Source organism: Microtus ochrogaster, unplaced genomic scaffold (genome assembly GCF_000317375.1).
Source record: "Microtus ochrogaster isolate Prairie Vole_2 unplaced genomic scaffold, MicOch1.0 UNK18, whole genome shotgun sequence".
NCBI classification, from domain to species: Eukaryota; Metazoa; Chordata; class Mammalia; order Rodentia; family Cricetidae; genus Microtus; species Microtus ochrogaster.
Genome location: NW_004949116.1, coordinates 123,418 through 144,013, shown reverse-complemented (window position 1 = coordinate 144,013; position 20,596 = coordinate 123,418). Strand labels below are relative to the sequence as shown.

The 20,596-nt window shown below is 46.4% G+C and overlaps 1 protein-coding gene across 1 annotated transcript; it reads right to left on the bottom strand.

The window, feature by feature from the left end:
* Positions 1-2,803: 2,803 nt before the first annotated feature.
* On the bottom strand, positions 2,804-17,562 carry LOC101996366 (amiloride-sensitive amine oxidase [copper-containing]). The gene is made up of 5 exons (XM_005367400.2): positions 17,533-17,562; positions 4,813-6,386; positions 3,750-4,035; positions 3,304-3,436; positions 2,804-3,073 (listed from the first exon to the last, which is right to left on the bottom strand). Exons 2-5 carry the CDS (start codon positions 6,380-6,382, stop codon positions 2,804-2,806), a joined length of 2,259 nt encoding a protein of 752 aa, XP_005367457.1. The 5' UTR covers positions 6,383-6,386; positions 17,533-17,562.
* Between the last annotated feature and the right edge of the window lie 3,034 nt (positions 17,563-20,596).

The window sequence follows — 20,596 nt, the reverse complement described above, 5'->3', positions numbered from 1 at the left end:
TAGGTAGATAGATATGTAGGTTGATAGATATGTAGGTAGATAGATAGGTAGGTAGACAGATATGTAGATAGATATGTAGGTAGATAGATATGTAGACAGATATGTAGGTAGATAGATATGATGTAGATAGATGGATGGATGATAGATATAAACAAATATACACACGATGCAGTATAACATATAGAAAAGAGAACAAGAAAAGATTGGCTTTAGGTAATAAACATAAGTAATGAAAGATGATATAGAGCTAATTGCTTTCTATTTCTAGCTCTGTCATGGACTTCTTATTTTTTGCAAGTGGACAGTGTATAAAATGTATTTGATAGTAAAACTACAAAACCCAATGTGAAGCTCCACAGCTTCTGCTCTGAATGGCTATCCTAGCAGATGCTCATTGAGTTGTATAGTCTTTGGGTCTCATTAATTTTGGTGTGATATCTTTTTTTAAATTTTCAAAATAAATAATTTTATTATTTAAGTAGTGTTTATTTTAAATAATAAAGTTTAAAATAAACACACACACATTAAATGGAGTTATGTCACACAGAGTGATAATGTTTACCACAAGACTATCTAACAAAATCCTCAGTGCTAGGCCGAGAAAAATCTTCTTTTTAGTATCGATCAGTGGAATCCAAGAGATCCTCAAAGCAATATAAGTTTTTACCATTGCAGCTTGAAGGTAAGGCTTTATTGTTGAAGACAGCACCCACTTTGGACACAGGACTTGGAGGAACTGAGCTAGAACTGGCCTGGAAGACTCACCTCTGAGGTCCAGCTTTCTCAGTATAGGAAGGTGTTATGCAAGCTGCCAAGGAAAAAAGCAACCAATCATCCTATTCAACTGAGAAGCCTACCAACCACAATAATGACTGGCATGGCAAGCTATCCCTGGTGGTACAATAGCGACACTTTTATCTCTGGGATAGTCAACGGATGTCTAATTAGACTTAAATCCCATTCACTAGGAGGGAATTCGCACATGGTACTGTAAACCTAGCCAGCTACCATGGCCAGAGAGGTCATAGGCCCTAGAAGAAAACCCACTTCTTCACTTTCTTAAACCAATATGGTTTCTGTCTTCTAAACACTTATCCTTATATCCTCTTTAAAGCTTCTTCTTGAAACAAAAGGGTCCTATCCCAGAGATCCATAGCTGGTCTGTAGAGAGGAAGTGATTGTGGCTGCCTGACTCCAAATGGTACATCCACACTGCGGCTCCTATACCTGAGACTCAGGAAACTCCCCAAAGGATCAGAGGACCAGTAACGTCTGCTGTGAAATAAAGAAGAAGTCATGGATTTGAGAGAGAGTATAGGGCATGGCACCTGGGAGGACTTGGGGGGGCAGTTGGAAGGGTAGACATAATGTAAGTAAATTACTCATAAAAATTAAAAATTTCCTTCCACAATTTTATACATAGATAACATAACACACACTTTGCTAATAATGTCCTCATTATCCTCTTAACCTCCTGCCAAACTCCTTCCCACTAGATCCCCTCTTACTCTCTTGTCTTCATTCATTCATTCATTCATTCATTCATCAATCATTCCTTTTATAGCTCACTGAATTTTATTGGGTTGAGAGGTATTTACTAGAGCAAGGGTAACTACCAGTGGTTACATCATCGATGAATATGACTTTCTGTTCCCTTAGCAACCATTGACTACCTAAAGCTCCTTAGTGGGATGTTGATGAAACCATAAATTTTCTGTTTTTTAGAACAATTTAGATTCATAGAAAACTTTAGGAGAAGGTAGAATGCAGCCCCATATCTCCTGAGCCCTCACAGGCCTCCTTGATGATCAGCACACAGGCATTGTCCATGTATGACAACTGTTGAGACAGATACACACACGTGCACACACACATACATACACACACATGCACACACGCACGTACACACACACATACACACACACATGGGGTGGGGTGGGAGGGTGCATAGTTCACATGATCTGTTTATCTTTTGGTTTTTATCACCCCGTTCTCTCCCGAGTGCTCTAAAAATGGTTTTTAAAGCCAATTATACTTGTCCCCCTCTGTGAGGTACTGCTTATCTGTTATTATAATAGATCAGACTACAGTATCTACTTTGGGGAAAGGCATTTAACATAATTAATTACTTCTAGATGTATCTACTTTTTGTAATGCTTTTTTTATTGAGTATATTCCAGTGTATGAATACAGCACAATTTGTCTACCCAGTAATCTGTTAATAGACATCTAGGTTATTTCCATCCCATGGATATTACAAATATAGTTGCTATGAAGATCCAAAAAAAATAAAGCCAATTATAGCCTTCTTTCCTTCATAGTAAAGAGAAGGCTGAAATCTGTTTTATTAGCCCATTGGCCTTGGGCTTTTTATATTTTATAGACAAAACTGCAACAAATCAGCATATGTGTTTAGAAAGAGATCATGAGGTAAACCCAGACACCAGACCAATGTCTAAAGGATGAAGGTGTAATTTTATTAGATTTCCAAATAACAATTTCCTTGTGCATGCCCTTCATTGAAGTAAGACAACTTCCCTGAAGCCTTCTGATAGGAAGATAAGAGCCTCAAATGTTAAAAACAAAAACAAAAAGCCACAACCCACCTGCTAGAGAATTTCAGCATCCTTCCTTTGCATTGGTCATGGATTTCACTGGCAGGTGCGATACTGAAACATGAATAGAGCCCACGGCCAGCCCTCCCCCTACTGCTAAAAAGCAGCATACAGGGTAGAAACGGAAGGATTTACTGCCCGTCCCTTGGGGCTCTCTGGCTATTCTGCAGAGACTGGGACCAGATCCTTCACACAGGCTTGTAGGTGCCATTGTAGCGGAAAGGAGGCGGCCTCAAGCAGTCTCTGTCCTCAGGAACCCAGCGCTGGACATGGTTGTGGCCATCTTTGTTCCGGGGCCACACTATCACAGTGTCTCTAGATGCCAGGGACGGGTCTTCTGGGAAGAAGTTGAAGGGCCGGATCAAGAAGCCCACAGAGTTCCCAGGTGTGGCTGTGTTGGGGATGTCCTCTGAGTGGGGGATGTGCAGGAAGCCCACTGTCACCCAGGCCACCAAATCCTATGGGAGAGACAAAGGTTTCAGAGGGTAGGGCAGTGCGGAGTACCAGCCATCTGAGGGCAGTTTGCCTTGTGTCTTGAAAGATGCCTCTACAAACTTCCTGAGATGTTCTCAGTCCCATCAGAGAGGCAGATGAGTCTATCATGACCCTATCTTACCATGTACTAGAAAAATCACACTTCTAGGACCACAGGGCCTGAGGTGGGCAGGGGTGGGGATGGGGTCAGTACCTCCTCTTCAATGTTCTCATTGTTCTGAAGGAACTCCTCAAAGACCACAGGGGGATCCCAGGGGTCATTCTGGTTGTAGAGACTGCTGCTGTAGCGCTCGGACTCCCGATACTTTGTCACAGCCAGGGGGTACCTGCAGAGACAAGAAGTCAGGTGACTCTGGGGACTAATGCTGCCTTTGAGCCCTTCCAGGGAACATCTTTGGGGTCAAAGACAGGCAAGTTGTTGCTTCTACAGAATGACTATCTATCTCCTGAGAGTCTTCAATAATGTCCATCAGTACGCAAGGGTCAGGAGCCCTGTGAGCACCACCCTCACCTCTCCCTCCCCAAGAGCAAGAGAAGGCATGCCCACAAACACACAGACTCAGAGCCTGGAGGACAGAGACACAATCAGGCACACATAGTCTCTGAAGGGAGCCCCTGGCTGTCCCTGGGTCTCCTCACCTGGCCCAAGTGACAGCCCGCTCCTCCGGACAGCCTGGTGGCAGCACCTGCTCAGCCATAGAGTGGATCTGCAGGCGGTAGCTACGCCTGTGCTCCCAACAGTTCTTTTGAGGGCTGCTAAAGAGCAGGTACTTGGGCAGAGTCTGGCCAAAGCGGAATGAAGCCTGGCGCTCCCGGGAGTACTGGGTCTGCTCGAGTGTGGGTTGGACCACGGAGTGACTTGGGCTCCAGGGATTGGTGATGTTTTCCAGCTTTGTCTTCAGTGTCTGGAAGCTGTTCTTGGTGCCTGGGAGCATGAGAGGAGATGGAGGGTGAGACTCCAATATTGGAAGGGAAACCTCGCTGTTCATAAGATATCCACCCCAGACTACACCCAGAGCCAGCAGGAGAAGATGCAGAGCCGAGGGCAGGCATTGGTCCAGTGCTGGGGCACCAAGGGGGTGCAGTGACAAGGAAGATGAAGCCAGAGGAGTGAGAGGTCAGGTCACAGGCCAGTGATGGCATGGGGTGCATGCATAGGATATCCTTCAGAACGTTTTCTGTGCTCTAAACCTTGGCGTGGGGCAGCCATGTTTGTACAGGACTGTTAGGATACTATGGGTCAGATGTCAAGTGGGGCCAAACAGGTAGAAACTATTCACCTGGTCTCAGTGGCCTTGCTCTGCTCTCAAATCCGATATCAGGTGTCACATCCCTGCCACTCTTCTGTGGAGCCATCATTTATCCACGAAACCCACTGAGCAGTCCCAGATGGCCCTGGGCTCCATTTCAAAGCACTAGGCTTTGGAATCTGTAACCCGTCTGGACACTTACCCCTTCCTCACTCCATGTATACCAACCCACTCAGCCCAAGGCAAGGACAGATGCACACCCCACATACAGGGTAACCCTAGGATACTGTTCACTGTCTCCATTTGTCAGGGACCCATGCTGCTTTATATTGCTAGGAAGCAGACAGAAAGAATAACCCTAATGTGACTCAGAAGCTCAACCCATCCCCGTGGAGTGAGTCTGTCAGTGAGAAACAGCCAAGAGATTGAGAGAGTCTGATACTGAGGCCTACCTGCCACATCCATGTCAACACGGTAGTGCACGAGGTGGGTGTGGATATTGCCAAGCAGGTGGGTTTGTAAGCGAGTGCCATGGCGCAGCCCCTCAGGGGTGTAGAAGGTGGCATGGACATAGCCAGTGGCATGCATCTTGGTCTCCATTACACCGTTAGGGTAGAAGATGAAATCCCAGATATAATCATAATTGTAGACTGTCGATGTTGTCCGAAGCACCAGCACATACCCCTTCAAACCAGCGTAGAAGTTGAAGCCGCCTTTAAAGTTTGAGTTAAAGTGGCGCCTAAGGGGCACCCCTGTGGGCATCTCAAAGAGGCAGAGAGCATGTGGATAACGGACAGGGCCATCACTGTCGTAATAGTGGAAGGCGTCCAGGAAAGTAGCAGTCTCCGGACAGTCAATGCCAGGGGCCAACTCATGAGTGACACTGCCCAGGCCCCAGCCAACATCAATATATTTAGTCTGCATGCCTGCAGGTGTGTGTCCTCCATACAGGGCCACAGCCTCTTGCACACTGACCTCGTAGGCGATGCGCTCACCTCCAAAGAGCACATTAAAGATCTGCAGCCCAGAAGAGGTTCTGAGACAGTAAGAGAAGCTCCAGCCTCCATAGATCACGGTGTGGCCCTCCAGCTTGTACCGGGGGCCATTGGGCTGAACAATGTGGGGGCCAGAGACATTGATGGGCATGGGAAACTCCCCTCGGCGCTTGTAGGAAGAGAAGAGCGGGGGCTGCTCTGTGCTCTCAGGCAGCGGGTCCCCGAGGACCACCGTGTCCACTTCTCCATTTGCATATTTCTGAGCCAGTTCCTCTGGGCTGTCGTAAAACTTCCCATTATACCAGAGCTTCTCTACTCTCCAGTCCTGGTCATCTGTGCTCCCGTGATCCACAAGGATCTCCAGACCCGTGGGGTGCAGGAAGTAACCTTCTACATAGCGCTGCACAATAAGCCAGCTTCTGCGCTGACCAGACTCCACACCACGGGGGGCCACATCAGTAAAAGTCAAGCACCGGGCATCACAGTCCAGGAATGAGAAGCCAGTGGTGTCGAGGAAAAACTGATGCAGAGGTGTGATGGCTCTCCTCAGCATGTGGAAGAGGAGGTCGTACTCTGCCGCCGAGATGGGTCTGGATGACCAGGACAGGTGGTGCCCTGGCCTGGGGGAGAGTTCTCGAATGTAGTACGGCAATGGCAGGGGCCCCACAGCAAATTCAGTGATGTTGGGGTGCTCCTGGGCACCGAAGAAGATGATGGCCCTGGCTTCCCGAACAGGGCTTTTTCCTCCTTTATCCAGAAAGTTCAGCACATGCTTCTTCTTGGGAAGCAGCAGCTCAATGAGAAACACTGAGTTCTTGGCCATGGTCACTTTCTTGGATGGCTGGAGCCCCAGCTCTGTCCTGTTCCTCAGGAAGCTGTGCACAGCCTTTATCTCCTGGGCGCTCAGGTCTGCAAATACCCCAGCTTTGTCATGAGGAGTTCTCAGGGCAGGTTCTGTGCCTGCCATCTGTAGCATCAACAGGACAGCTCCCCAGGTGAAGACGCGGCTCATTTTTGTTAGCTTCATGGCTCTGGAACACAGCAGAAGGGAGGAGACGACTTGAATACTGCCCTTGCTCTACGGAGCACCTCACAGCACCTTGTTCCTCAGCCCTGTCACTTCCCTACCTACTAGCTCCCTCCTGTCAATCAAACTGAAGGCAGAGATGGGGTCTCTGGGTCCCCACTCGCGGTTCCGAATGCGTTGCACGCATACACTGATTTCTCCTCTCTTCTGTTACCTCTTAGAGTAGCACAGACTTTCTTGTCTACACACATCCCTGGAAGTTTATTTTGAAAGAGAACATTTTCCTCAGCCAGGGACATGAGCCACAGCAACCCAAGAACTGAACCTCTAACATTACAGACTTGGTGTAATAGATGGTTATACTCATTGCAAAACAACTGCCTTTTAGGAAATTGTTCATGTGTGTATGTGTGTTTGTATCTGGGTAAGGCTGTTTGTGTGCATGTGCTATGTATTTAAGCGTGTGTAGGGGAGAAGTCAACTTCAAGTCCTTTTTTTTTTTGTAAGGCAAATTCCCTGACTTTTACCTGGAAATCACTCATTTCATGAGACTTCCTGTAGCGACATTTCATTTGTATTTTAATAAATAAAGCTTGCCTGAAGATTAGAGAGTAAAACAGCCCTACTCATCAGCCATGCTTAACAAGGCAGTGGTGGCACACACCTTTAATCCCAGTAGCCACACTAGTTTACTATAGAAACCAGGTGGTGGTGGTACACGACTTTAATCCCAGCACTAGAGATGAATATAAGACGGGAGGAGACAGGTTTGAGGCTCGGTCTCATTCTGAGGATTCCTGGAGTCAGGATCACCATTTCTGACTGAGGTAGAGGTAAGATCCAGTGGCTGGATGTTTTGCTTTTCTAACCTTCAGGTTGAACCCCAATATCTGTCCCTGGGTTTTTATTAATCATGCTACAGCTTACCACCAAGCAAGCTTCAGGAATGTCCTGTCTCCGCCTTCCTGGCATTGGGATTACGAGCATGTGACATCACTCCTGGAATTTCAAGTGTGTTATGTGGCTCAAACTCAGGTTCCTGCTCTTGTAGGGCAAATCCTATCATTTGAGTCATCTCCCCAACAATAAAATCCCCTGTAGGGGCCACCTTTTGAAATTCCGTATAGATGTTCAAAGTGGGTTCAAGTCCTGGTAAATGACATCGTCTTGACCATATTGCTTATGGTATCCACGGTCTCAACTGTGAACTGGAAATGACAACATCATCATGCTCCACTCTAGACTTGTCCAAAAAATGCAAATCAGATGTGAAAGTAATGAATTTGGAACAAAGCTGGTCTTGCGGGAACACCTGGAGTGCTAGCTGAACAGCTGGAGGGCTAGCTAACCTATTTCTTTAACTGACCCCTGATGATGCAGTCTGCACACAGCACACTGTGGGTGGTAAGCTCTGCAGACTATGTGGGGGAGCATAGGGACAGCCAGGTCCACCTTCTCTGGCCCCTCATTGTAGAGAGGGGATAGAGATAGGACCTTCCTTTTCCTCTTCCTTTTTCTAACCCTGTCCCCAAGCCATCTGGAAGTATTTCGTATGTTCTCAGGGTAGGGTCTCTGGGATGCTAGGATCCTTAAGTGTCTATCTCTCTGAACTCCCTTGTACTTGGAGCGAGGCTGTCTGTCAGGCCCTGCTGTGTTCAGAGTTCCCAGGAGGACCTCTGCCCCGGCACATATGTTGGCTTCTGTCATTGTCACGAGCTCTGATTTCCCAGATCCTAACCTCAATACTGCTGGGCCTCAGTGGAAGCCCCTCCCAGTGACATTTCTCAACAGAAGAGCTGCTTTATGTCTGTCACTGACAGCAGAAGGCTCAGGCATTCCACTGGTCTTCTGACTGGACTGCTCAATCCTAGACTTCAGTTTTGAGAGTGTTTTAGCTTCATAGCTACCTTGGGCAGGAAGTGTAGAGCACTGTCCCATATCCCCTGCCATTTCCCCCAGCCTCCTGTGCTATCAGCACCCACCAGCACATTCCATGTGTAACAACCGAGCCACAGGGACAATTGATTCATTAATACCCAGAGCAGATGGTACATCCAGAGGATCCTGACAGGTGTAATGATGGGCACCTGCCACCACGGTGTCAGGCAAGAGTCTCACCCCCCCCCACTCCCCAAATTCTCCAAGCTCTCCACATTCCTCCCTTTCTGCAGCCCACCCTCTACCAACCACTGATCTTCTACTGTCTCTCTGGAAGGTGGGGCTGGAATCCTAATGGAGGCATTGTGTGCTCCTAGTGTTTCCATGCCCTTCATGGCCAGTCTCCCTCTTGACAATTTATCACCAATCTGTTTTTGCTTTAGCCAGTAGGAAGGAGATGCAGAAGACATTTACAGTCTTCTCTTCTGAAGCCAAATGGGCAGTATGAGAGAGGGACCTGCTGCAGACTCATAGAGGCAAAGGAAAACTTGGCAGCCTTTGACCCTCCTAACTTCAAATGAGAGGACTGCCAGCCCCTTGCAAGCCACCCTCTTAAGGGCCCTCTTCTCTCACCCCAGAGTTGCCTGTAGTGGCCTTCTGTAGCCCATCCTGTGCTCCTGAACTTTCTAAATCTCCTCTCTCGGTGTCTTCCTGTTCCCCACCCCTCACACTGTGCCTTGTCACCTTGCTTTTGCCCCTTCCCTGCTGACCTGTTTGGTGTCCCATCGGAATCCACCTGTGTGCTCAGCTCTGTTGCGCCCCCTCTGCTCTGTTGCACCCCCTCTGCTCCGTCGCACCCCAGCTCCCAGACTTTGTTCCTGGACACTGACCCGAGAAGCCTTCTTGAAGATATTGGACCCCGCCCCACAGGGAGGGACCAGATGAGGTATGGGTCAGCCCAGCTGGGGATCAATAGCCCATAGGTGCTGGAGTGATGCTGACTGAAGTACAAGTGTCCTTGGGCTGTTTCCCTGTGACTTCTTTCCCAGTACCACTTTCGCAAGGATTGTCTTCAACTTCCTCTTTTGCAAGCTGTGTAATGTCTTAATTTGTTAGAGCAAAAGCTGTGGGGAAATTTACTAGCCATTTCTTTTTTTCAGCTTTGTTATTTATTTACTTAATTTATTTATTTGTTATTATTTACTTTGATACATATATGTTTTAGTATATATACCCAAATATTTAAATATATTTTAATCAAAACAGTTACATTGCATTACTCCTCATCTTTTCTTTTAAGAGGGTCCTTTTAGGAGGTATCCTCCCTCCAACCCCTCTCATTCCCCCAGCTCTCAAATCCATACATAGTCTCTTTTTCTTTGATTATTATTGTTACATATATGCCTATATATGTGTATATTTGTGATTGATATTTATGCACAAATAAACAAACACAATCTGCTGAGTCCGATTTTATTGTTTATGTGTGTATGGTTTCAGGGCTGACTATTTTGTACTGGATAACCAATAAGGAGGGTTCACCCTTGGGAGAGGATAGTTTTCCCTCTCCCAGTAATTACTAGTTGCCTATGGTTCTTTGTCTAGGGGTGGGACCCTGCGAAAATCCCCCCTTCCACATCAGCATGTCTGATATTGCCATAGTTCCGATCTTGTTTACAAAGCCGTTTCTAGGACTGACTGCTTCACAGCAGGCTTCCTGGCTTTCCGGCTCTTAGAATCTTTCTGCCCTCTCTTCCATGCTGTTCTTTGAGCTGTAGATGCAGGAGCTGTGATGTTGATGCACCTGCTGGGGCTGGGCTCCCCATAGTCTATTGATCTACTGTGTTCAGTGTGGCTGCCTCTCATGGTTTCCATTTGCTGTAAAGAGAAGCTTCTGGCCAGACCCCAACCACACACGTTCTAGGACTTTGAGTGGAAATAGCTTTAACACCACAATAATGACGGACAGTGAAAATGAAAGTTTCTGTCTTTAGAGTCGGGAATTCTTTGTGGGATCAAAAATTTCATAGAGAGTTCAGGAGGGCTGGACCAGAAGACAGTTCCAGGAACAACCTGACAGTGGAAAGGCTACTCCCTGTACTTTATAGAGGAAAACAGTTAGCAGCATGAGAAGATGCTTGCACAAGTTACAAGTAGAGGGAGGAGTAGCCTACATAAGGATGGGGCTGGACCCCTATCTCACAGCTCACTTGAGATGATCAAAAGCCTAAATATGAAGTTAGAAGCATGGAACTCTCAGAAGGAAACAGAGCCCAAATCTTCTTACCCTCTGGTTTGATATACAGCAAATAAGTAGGACCGCAGCAACACGCGTTTACACACTTCAAAGGCACTAAGGGAGTGACGGAAGAGATGTTCATCAATCCTAAGAGAATGCCGTCTACAAAGGACTCGGTACTCAATAAGAGAAGGACAAACATTTCAACAGTTTGAAATGGGCAAACGGGGCTGGAGAGACAGCTCAGTGCTTGAGAGCAAGTGCTGCTCTTGGAGAGGGTCTGAGTTTGATTCCTAGCTTCTAGGTTGCCTGTAATTCTGGATCCAGGCGCCAGAAGCCTCTGGCTTCCTCAGGCATCTGTGCTCATGTGCACCTACTGTCCCTAACACACACACACACACACGCACACACATAATTGAAAACAAATAATAAATTCTTAATTTAAAAAGTGGCAAGTGTTTGAGTAGGCATCGGTCTGAAGAAAACACCTCATCAATTTCAGTCACCAGATACATGCATATCGATAACACGACAACTTCAAACTCCTGTCTGCTGCTTGGAAATAGCTCATTGTTGCCAACTACTGACTTCTCACTGTGCTATAATGTAGGTGAATCCATAAGAGCCAGTTGAAAGGGGTAACAAAGATTTATTAGGATACACTATACAACCAGGAAAACAGCCACCGTGGTCCTCTGTTCAGCCTGGGAGTGAATGGCACCAGAAGTCCAATCTCCAGCCACCAAGCACAAGAGAGCATGATTGCCTCCCTCTTTCCTTCAAAGGGATCATACCGGCAGATTAGAAGCTGTCTCCATTGGGTGAGATAGCTAAGTTCACTACATACAGTGAAGGTCATTTCACTTACCCAACTGCGTCTTTAAACTACTCCCCCTCTACACCCCACCTCTCCCTAGGCTCTGTTGACCATTATACTATTCTCTAATGTTGTTGTAAAATCAGGGTTTTTCTCACTATGTGGTCCTGGCTGGCCTGGAACTTCCTATAGAGACCAGGTTGGCCGCAGACTAATAGAAATCTGCCTACCTCTGCCTCCCAAGGACTGAGCTTAAAGGTAAATGCCACCACACCCAACTCTATTCTCTACTTCTATGAGATCAGTGACGGACTTTTGGACTTCCATATATAAGTGAGAACACAAAGAATTTGCATTTCTGTGCCTGGCTTATTTCAGTTAGCATAATATCCTTCAGTTCCAGTGATGGAATTTCTCAATGCAAATGACAAATGACAACCTGAGATGACAGACATGCCCAGTTTCCTGATAATTACATATTCTATCCATGTATTTAAATGTCACCTTTTATTTCATAATATCTACAATTACTGTGTGCCAAATCAGATAAAAATATCAACAATAGCAATGAAATACATAGAACAGAAAAACGTGATATATTAATAAGTGTTGGCAGGATGGGGTGAAATCTGAGCCCTTATGCATAGTTGGTGGTGTTGTAAAATAAGACAGCCATTTTGGAAGACATGAAGAACACAAGCTTTCCATATGACCTAGACATTCCACTGCTAGATAAGCACTCAAGACAAAAAAAAATATGTTCACGCAGATGTGTGCACAAATATGCTAACAGCAGCATTAGTCATGATTGCCAAAAGGCAGAAGAAATTCAGATGGTTTACAACAGATAAACAATTATTCATCCATAGAGAGGAAGAGATACTGATATGTGCTACAGCATTTTTAGACATTAAAACACTGTGTTACAATGGAGTACTATGTAGCCGAGAAAAATAATGACATCTTGAAATTTGCAGGCAAATGGATGGAGCTAAAAAACCATCATATTGAGTGAGGTAATCCAGATCCAGAAAGACAATTATCATATGTACCCACTCATAAGTGGTTCTTAAAATAAAGCAAAGAAAACCAGCCTATAAATCATAATACCAGAGAACCTAGATAACAGAGAGGACCCTAAGAGAGACTTACATGGGTCTAATCTACATGGGAAGCAGAAAAAGACAAGATCTCCTGAGTAAATTGGAACCATGGGAGAGGACTGAAGGGGAGAAGCAGGAAGGGGAGCAAAGAAAAATGTAGAGCTCAATAAAATCAATAAAAAAAGAAGAAAAAAATCCACTGTGTTAAATGAAAGAAGCCATTTACAAAAGGTCACAGATTAGATGATTCTATTTGCAGGAACTGTCTAGGGAAGCCATCATCTCCGGAAGGGGGGTGATCTGGAGAACAGATTAGAAGTGTGTTGGCTGTTGATGGCTGGAGATGAGATAGAAAGATGGGGTGAGATATGATAATTGTGGGTTCTTCTTTTTGAGCTGAGAGCAAAGTTCTAAATTGCTGATGGGTTGCATGTCTCTGTCATATATCACAATCTACCAGTGTGCACTCTTTAAAATAGTGAATTGTGTATACAATTTCTCCAACAGAGCAGGTTTTTAAAAATGTGAGTGGATGGACTAATATCTAGAATACACAAGGAATGCTTGAGAATCACTCAGAGATGGCAATCTCTGTGGAGTCCTGGGCAAAGAATGTCACAGGTAACTTTACAGAGAGGAAACTAAAGGGGCTGAGGATTAAGTATAGTAGCCATTTGAAAAAACCCAAAACATTCAATAATGAGATCTAAGCGAACACCCACTAATGGCAGAAACTGGAGAGCTGGAGGATGCCATGTGTTGCCATCGAAGTGCAGAGAAGAGGAGCCTCTGGGGCAGCTTGTGGTGGAGAGGAGTTGGTACAGAAAGGATGCTGCACGCATTCCCTGCAGGTCAGCAGCTCTGCTCGGTGGTGCATATGGTAGAGGTTCTGGCAGGCCCAGAGGTGGGGCAGGGCACAGTTGTTATAGAGATGGGGTGCTAGAAGGTGCTGGGCTCATCATAAGGACAACAGCCTCCATGCAGTTGTGGACACAAAATGTGAAGGGGTCTAGCAGGCCCAGGTTTGGGAAACATGATGCTGAGGGCCTTGCCCTTCCCCGATCCGTCTCACTTGTAAAGTATAGATGACATCCCTAAGCTAGCCATGAAGGTCCTTATACGGACACTTTCTTATGCCAGACTCATTCCTGAGGCTGGCCACCAATGTACAGCAATCAAAAGCTCCCTTTGGCTCATTTAATTAACATGCCCAATCAAAACATACCAGATACCAGCATACCCTAGCCCATTTTAACACAGCCCCTTTTGCTCTTCTTAAAATTACACCTGCAAGGTCATTCGCTGCTGTTTATCTGCCAGAGTCAGAAAACAACCACTTTAACTTTCCTTCCCCACTTAATAAAGGATCTTTCTGTGAAAATGAGTGTTTGGGTGTGGTTGGTGCCTAATCTGGGGTCTGGGAGGGAGCTCCTCATTGTATGGGGTCCCCTTCAAAGTGTTCACACAGAAACCAACAGGAAAGGAGTTCAATATCATGGGAAGAAGAAGGCTGAAAGGCAGAGCACGATGCTGTTCCATTAAAATGGAAAGGAACGCACACAAAATCACTGGACGTATTTTAAAGAACCAATACACACAAAGACCAACATTCAACTCACTAGAGCGGCTCCCTGAATGCTGGGTGATTTTTTCTTGGGGAGATGAGAATAAACATCTATTCATCCCCAGACAGGACACCAATAGCAGACCAAAGACAGCCTAAGTCTAGATGGTTGAGCCAATGTGTTTACAGGAGTTACTTAAAGGAACATGAGTAACTCAAATGCAACTCAGGAAGGCTGATCCCTGGCTCTCTCTGTCTGAAGCTCCACAGCAGAGGGTCTCTTTCTCTTGGGCAGTTGTTTCCTGTTTATTAACCCTGGGGAAGAGTCTTATAACTTTCTGAACTTCCTGAGCCTTGCATGCTGTTAGCTTCTCAGGTCTAAGGAGCCTCCTTCCTCCTTCCAGTGGGCAATGCTTGATTGTGGAGGAAAACGGTTTATAATTCCTGACCCCTTCCTCTGACTCTTACATTCTTTCCGCTCCTTCTGACATGTTATCTGAGTCTTGGGGGTGCGGTGCGATATACAGGTCTGATCATTTTCTTCCCTTTATGGCTGAGCATTGGACTTTACACCACGGTGAGAGCCATATATTCTCAGCAGTTTGGCCCGCTAATAATATCTGCAGGTAATAATAATAACCACCACCCACTGTAAAAAGGAACTTTCTCTTAATGACCAAGGCTGACAGAATTGTCTACCTATGGGCAGAAATACAAGCATTTAGAAAACAGCTTACTAGGCCTATCACATCTGTTTAACAAAGCTACAGCAGAGGGGTTTTGACATTCCGAATGACGGATCTTTGTTCTGGATTCAGTACCAGACATGGTTGCTTCCTGCAGAGTGGACCTTAAACCCAACAGAAAAGCTGTTGTTTCCACCCAAAGTCGTTGTGCCGCTATTGCACCCACAGGCACATGTTGGGGAGGATTAGGATGCTGCTGCTTCCATGGCTGCTGCTACCATTTACTCTCTGATGTTGACAGGCTTTGGACCAGGGCAATGAACATCACCTCTCTGTTGATTACACCTGACCGCTGTAAGCGCCCTGGGGTAGGGGAACAGTTTCTGCATTGAGAACGCTTTCTTAAAGGGGGAGACTTGCACAGCATATTTGGGGATAGGGATCACTGTGCACCCGGAGGATGGGGTCAGTCTTTCCCACCGGCACCACTCTGTCATTTACTCCTCCAACGGAAAGGCTGCTCAGGCTTTAAAGCTGCCCAGGCTCACAAGCACTGAGTTTCACTCCTTGATAATATTTTCTTTAGAAACTCTGGTCCCATAAAGTTGCAGCTATGTTTGCCTGAGAGCGGGCCAGATAGACCTCTTTGTCTACTTGTTCTTCTCTCACCCCTTTTGATTGGTCTAGTGTTTTATGAATCTAATTTATATGTTGTTTTTAACCATCCAGACCTGCCAGAGCATCCCCACCTCGTAAAGATTGTGACCCACCCTGGGGCTCAGCGGTGCCTCTAAACCTCTCTAATAGTCCCTGCTGAACCAACTCCACTTCTCTTCTGTGGACGTGTCCCTACCTAGAGTCATCAAATACTGTGTCTTGCATGCCACTACTCTCAGTAATGATTGTCATTTTTCTCTTGGCTTCTAATCCCCAATTTTTACAAGGACCTCACCCAGCCATAACAAGTGTCCCTGGTCTCTCATATGAGCCAGTCCCTCGGGGACTGAGTTCCCTTGTATTGAATCAGGAGAAATAGTCTCTGTCTTAGGAAGATGGGTAGCTGTATTACTGTCTCTGCTTCCACAGCACTCAGACAGACCTCATCTGCCCATGTTTCCCAAGGCTTCATAAACCTGACCATAGAAGGCTCTTTAGTTCTCCCATTTAAAAGTTTTCCCCAATTTAAGTAGTCGAGATGCTGAGTGTTACCTGGTTACCATAGTTCCCACACTGGACCATTATTTTGATCTCTGTCTGCTTGCTGGACTGTAGAGTCCCCTGTGTGTTAACAGTTGGATCAGAAGGGCATCTTTTATCACTTTTACCACTCTCCTTCTTCCTCCTCACTGTCTGATTATTTCTGGAAATTCCAAATTTTGGAGTTCTAGAAATGCTTCTTTAGGATCTAATTTTACTCTTTCCCTCGCACCCTGCTAGCTGTAAGAATCAGCAAGCCTACACTCTGTCTCATTCTCCCCCTTTGTCGCTGTTCCTGAAACCAGAGGCTAATGTGGAGGAGATCCCCCACGTGGCTCTTTCTTGTTGTAATTCTGCCTTTACACAAGCAAGCCTTTTCTGGGAAGACAGCCAGGCCTTAGTTACATGTCTTATTGCCCACATCAAAGACTAAGCAACAGCTGCCACAGTCTGATTATGGTCCTGTCCCAAATGTGCTACTTCAGGAATGATAATATGTTTTCTAGTTTCCCAGCTGATTTGAGGATGCCTTCCACTTGCATATCAAAGCTCACTCATCAAGCAGACATGCCTTTCCACACAGCACAGAGGAAGACAGGTTCCACTCTCAGACACTTGGTATTGGCGCATGTCCTGCCACTCATCACCAGGAGCATGTCACTGCCATCACAGCAAGGAGACACACCACCCCAGTACCGCACAAGAAAGGCAGCCATGCTGGGGTTGTCCCTGCAGAAACTCACGTGCAGATCCATCAGCCTTCATTGTGTGCCTCACCATGCATAACAGGGGCCATGCAGCAGCTCTTCCTAGACTCATTTTTGGTTCTGTCAACGTCACTTCAGTTAGACACTGTGTTATGTGACTTTTCCTGGGAATCCACGAACAAAACGGCACCACTGACATTTCACATTGCTCTGTCTTGGGAAATCCATGGTGTTATAGAAGTTCCAAACAGGGACACAGGTGAGGGGTTCCTGACAGGGGCACGGGCAACTCAAAGACAGCACATCACTGTAAGATCTATCCAAGTGTGGATGGTGACTCACAAGAGTGGCATCCCTAGAAGCTCCCTGCCTAATGTGCTGTTTATAGAAACTTAGGGAGGGGGCCTTGTGAGTACTGGAACTTTATGAGCTTCTTGGGCCTTGTAAGAGCTGCACAACATTGCTGGAGACAGCAGTCCTTATTACAAGGTAGCATAGAATAAGTGCAATAAGAGCAATTCTGGAGAGCCAGCTGTGTGATTGGCATTTCTCTCCAGTCTGTGAGCCCTTGAACCTCAGGACTGCCATGTTAGCCCTCTTGGGATGTTTCTACAAAGTACCAAAACCCAGAGCATAAAATAGCAAATAGGATTCTCCAAGACAGTTCTGGAGGCCAGAAGCCTGAAACCAGAGTATTGGCAGGACCACATTCTCTCTCCAAGGGCCAGATCCTTCCTGCTTCTTCCAGCGTTTGGAGTTGGTAGTATCTTGATGCCATTGTTTAGCCCCTGGCTTATAGATGCAATATTCCAGTCCCCGGGCCTGTCCTTACTGGTGTCCTGCCTGCATCTCTGTCACTTTTAATGGTCTAGGGACACCAGTTACTCACTAGTGAGTCACCCATCTTGCTCTATCTTAAATAATCCAACTGTAATGATCTTATTTCCCAATGGACTCACATTCTGAAGCACAGGAATTACGCAATTTGGAGATGAACACCATGCAACCCTGCACGTCCTCTTCTTTCACCTCATTGTAAGGAGCCCGGATCAGGACAGGTGGGTGACTTCCTAGGGTTGTGCTCTGGTGTGGATTGCTGTGGCTCCGAGGATCCACAGAGAGGAGCTCAGGTAGGTACGACAGAGCTGAGGAATAGAAGAAGGACTCTCCTCAGCCAAAGAGAGGTGATAGTAGAGTCACATGACCTGAGTGCTGTGTTCTTCATGAGGTTTGCATCACTGGGCTAGGGAGATGGGGATGAAGGGGAGACTGAAGTAGGAAACTCCTGGAATGTGAAGTATGAGGGGCCTAAGGAATCCCAATGGAGATTTAGAGGAGAAACCTTTGGGCAAGTGGGAAGAAAAGCCAAGGCGATACCATTCTCTAGACGCATGTGTGGCCCACAGGGGCTTTGAGTTTCTGGCGATTCTCTTGCCTTAGATTTCTGTGTTGGCTTACACCATGCCTCACTGAGGCCACTGGCCTTGATTAAGTGTATTGAATTTGGTGATTGGGGGAAGTGAAGGGTAACATCTGAGGATTCGGGCTCTGTGGCTGTGCTGTCCTTTCTCCTGGGGTCACTAAGCTACATGTCCAGCTGCCAGGTCTTTCATGTCGATGACCTCAGCTTGGGAGGCGCAGCCCGTCCCTCCTGCAGTTAATCATTGGTGAGAATTACAGATAACATTTGGGCAAAGATTGCAAGCCCTTGCCCGTTGTCTCCTCAACTGCCTGTCTTTCTTAAAGGCACAGAAACAAAGGACTTAGGGACACACTGATGCCACCTGGGAGTTCAGGGAGGTGACACTGTGCATGAAGTGGAACCAGAGTTCACGGGTCAGTTGGCTGATGTAAAGATTGACTTCAAGTGTAAAAGCTTCAGGAGAGACTTGAATGCCAGGCTCACAGAGTACAGGGATCTTCTCCTTGCTCTGTTCCGTGTGACGACAGTCCCCAAACGATACTTCTTTAACAATTTGTGTGAAAGTACAGCATTTCTTCTAAGGATTACTGTGATTCTCAGATAGAGAGGGATACGACACAGAGTGAAATATATTAAATAAATAGTGAAAAAACTGACCCAGGGGATGGAGAGATGGCTCAGTGGTTTAAAATACTGAGTGCTCTTTCAGAGGATGTAGGTTCAATCCCCAGTATCCCCAAGTAGTGATTAGCAACCACCTTTAACTCCAGTTTCAGAACATCCGGAACCCTCATCTGGCTTCTGTGGGCTTTGCACACATGCTACATAGACACATGTGCAGGCAAAACACCCACACGCATACACCTCACGCACATACCCCTGTACATACACCTCCACACATACAGTTTTCATTTTTAAAAGGAAGCTTCATAAAAGGGGCAGTCTTCTACTCTCTCTTTATTTTTCAAACTGTCCCAAATATCTAAAAATTACAGAAGCTAAAATTAAAACCCATCACTCTCACTTCAAACTTTGTGGAATTGGTCTTGCTTTCAGTCAGTGCCTGAGAGGCCAGAACCAAGGGAGAGGAAAGGCTTTTATCATGTGCGGCCAGTCAGAACCCAAAGGGTTTTAAGAACCTCCTCCTTTGGGGATTTAAAGGAACCTTTTATTCACACTGGGTCACCTAACTTCTGAGGGGGAGATGTCCAGAGGTTGTGCTCTTACCAGTGTGTACTCTGCGGAGGAGAGGGGAGTGTCCCCAACGCATCCAACGTAAGTCACGTGCCCAGCGAGACCCTGAGCCCTTCTGAAAACCAGCAGAACTGAGAGGGTGAAAATGCTAAAGATGCCAGTGTGCTCCTTGCAGGCACTACGAAGCCTATGTGGGCTTGACTGGTAGAAAGGAAGCTGGTCAGGCCTGGGCCACCTCTTAGACCCCCTTCAATACCCAGAGCAAAAGGATAGCTGGCGAGTGGTCCAACCAATAACACTAACTAAACCTAAAAGGGGCTCTGAGCAGGGCTACTGTCTGAGAAAGACACCGGTGGGTGTGTATTCAGGAAGAAACACGATTCCAGTCATATCTGCAGCATTGTCCGCTGCAGCCATAACAGGCTCTCGGTTTTCCCCCCGATTCAGATCTAACCTCTTGAGCAGCTCTGTCTCCAAGGCAAAACAGCAGTGTAAACATTCTGGCCCCCAAATGTCATTTCACCACAAACTGACCTTCTCTTGCCTATTGCAGGCCTTCTAACTGGTTGTCTGAAGCTGGTCGCTGCAAGAACCTTGTTTTTAAAGATAAGATCCTAGGTCCCGGGCCTTCAATAAAAACTCTGATAGTTTCAAATCAAGTTGATACTCACAAATGGTTTCCAACCAATCTCAGTCTGTCTTGCTATATCGGGCAGAAAGGGATTTCTGCCTCCAAGGGTGATATCCAAGGCCAGAGCCATACGTCAACTGATGTAGCCAAAGAAGATTAGAGAATTGGCTCTTTCTTCTCCTTGAGGTTAAGGAAAAATGGGGCTGAAGAGATAGCTCGGTGTTTAAAAGCACTTGCTGTTCTTCCAGAAGACCTAGGTTCAGTTCTGATACCGACTTGGTTCACAACCACCGCCTATAACTCTGGTCCCAGGGGACCTGACAACCTTTCCTGGCCTCCGTCAGCACCAGGTACATACATGATGCACAGACAGACATACAGACAAAACACCCTTACATATAACATAATTCAATCTTAAAATGACTAAGGAGGAAGAAATCTCTAATGGAGGAATGAGGTTGATGGAGGAAATGAGGTCACTGCAGAGGACCCAGAAGGGCCATTATCAGCGGGTACCAGAAGGAGAGGCTCCAGGCAGATGGGCAGAGCCAGCTGATGGACAGCTGAAGTCAAAGTCTCAGACCACGGGTTCTGGGCTTCGATCTTGCTGATGTACTTCTTCCTCTTCCAACTCCCAGTCTTTCAGCTCTGTTCTGCTTAGCGTCCCCGCTTGCTGAAGCAGTAAACCTGAAGCAAGGAATCTTCTCTAAGAACAAAATGGCGCAGGGTTGGGGCTGAGGGTGAGGCTGGGGCTGAGGGGGGCTGAGGGTGAGGG

Excerpts from the sequence above, each read along its gene's own strand:
- LOC101996366 (XM_005367400.2), bottom strand. The coding sequence starts at position 6,382 with ATGAAGCTAACAAAAATGAGCCGCGTCTTCACCTGGGGAGCTGTCCTG. Across the intron at positions 4,036-4,812 it reads TGTTGACATGGATGTGGCAG|GCACCAAGAACAGCTTCCAG; the intron begins GTAGGCCTCAGT and ends TCATGCTCCCAG. Across the intron at positions 3,074-3,303 it reads ATGAGAACATTGAAGAGGAG|GATTTGGTGGCCTGGGTGAC; the intron begins GTACTGACCCCA and ends TCTCTCCCATAG.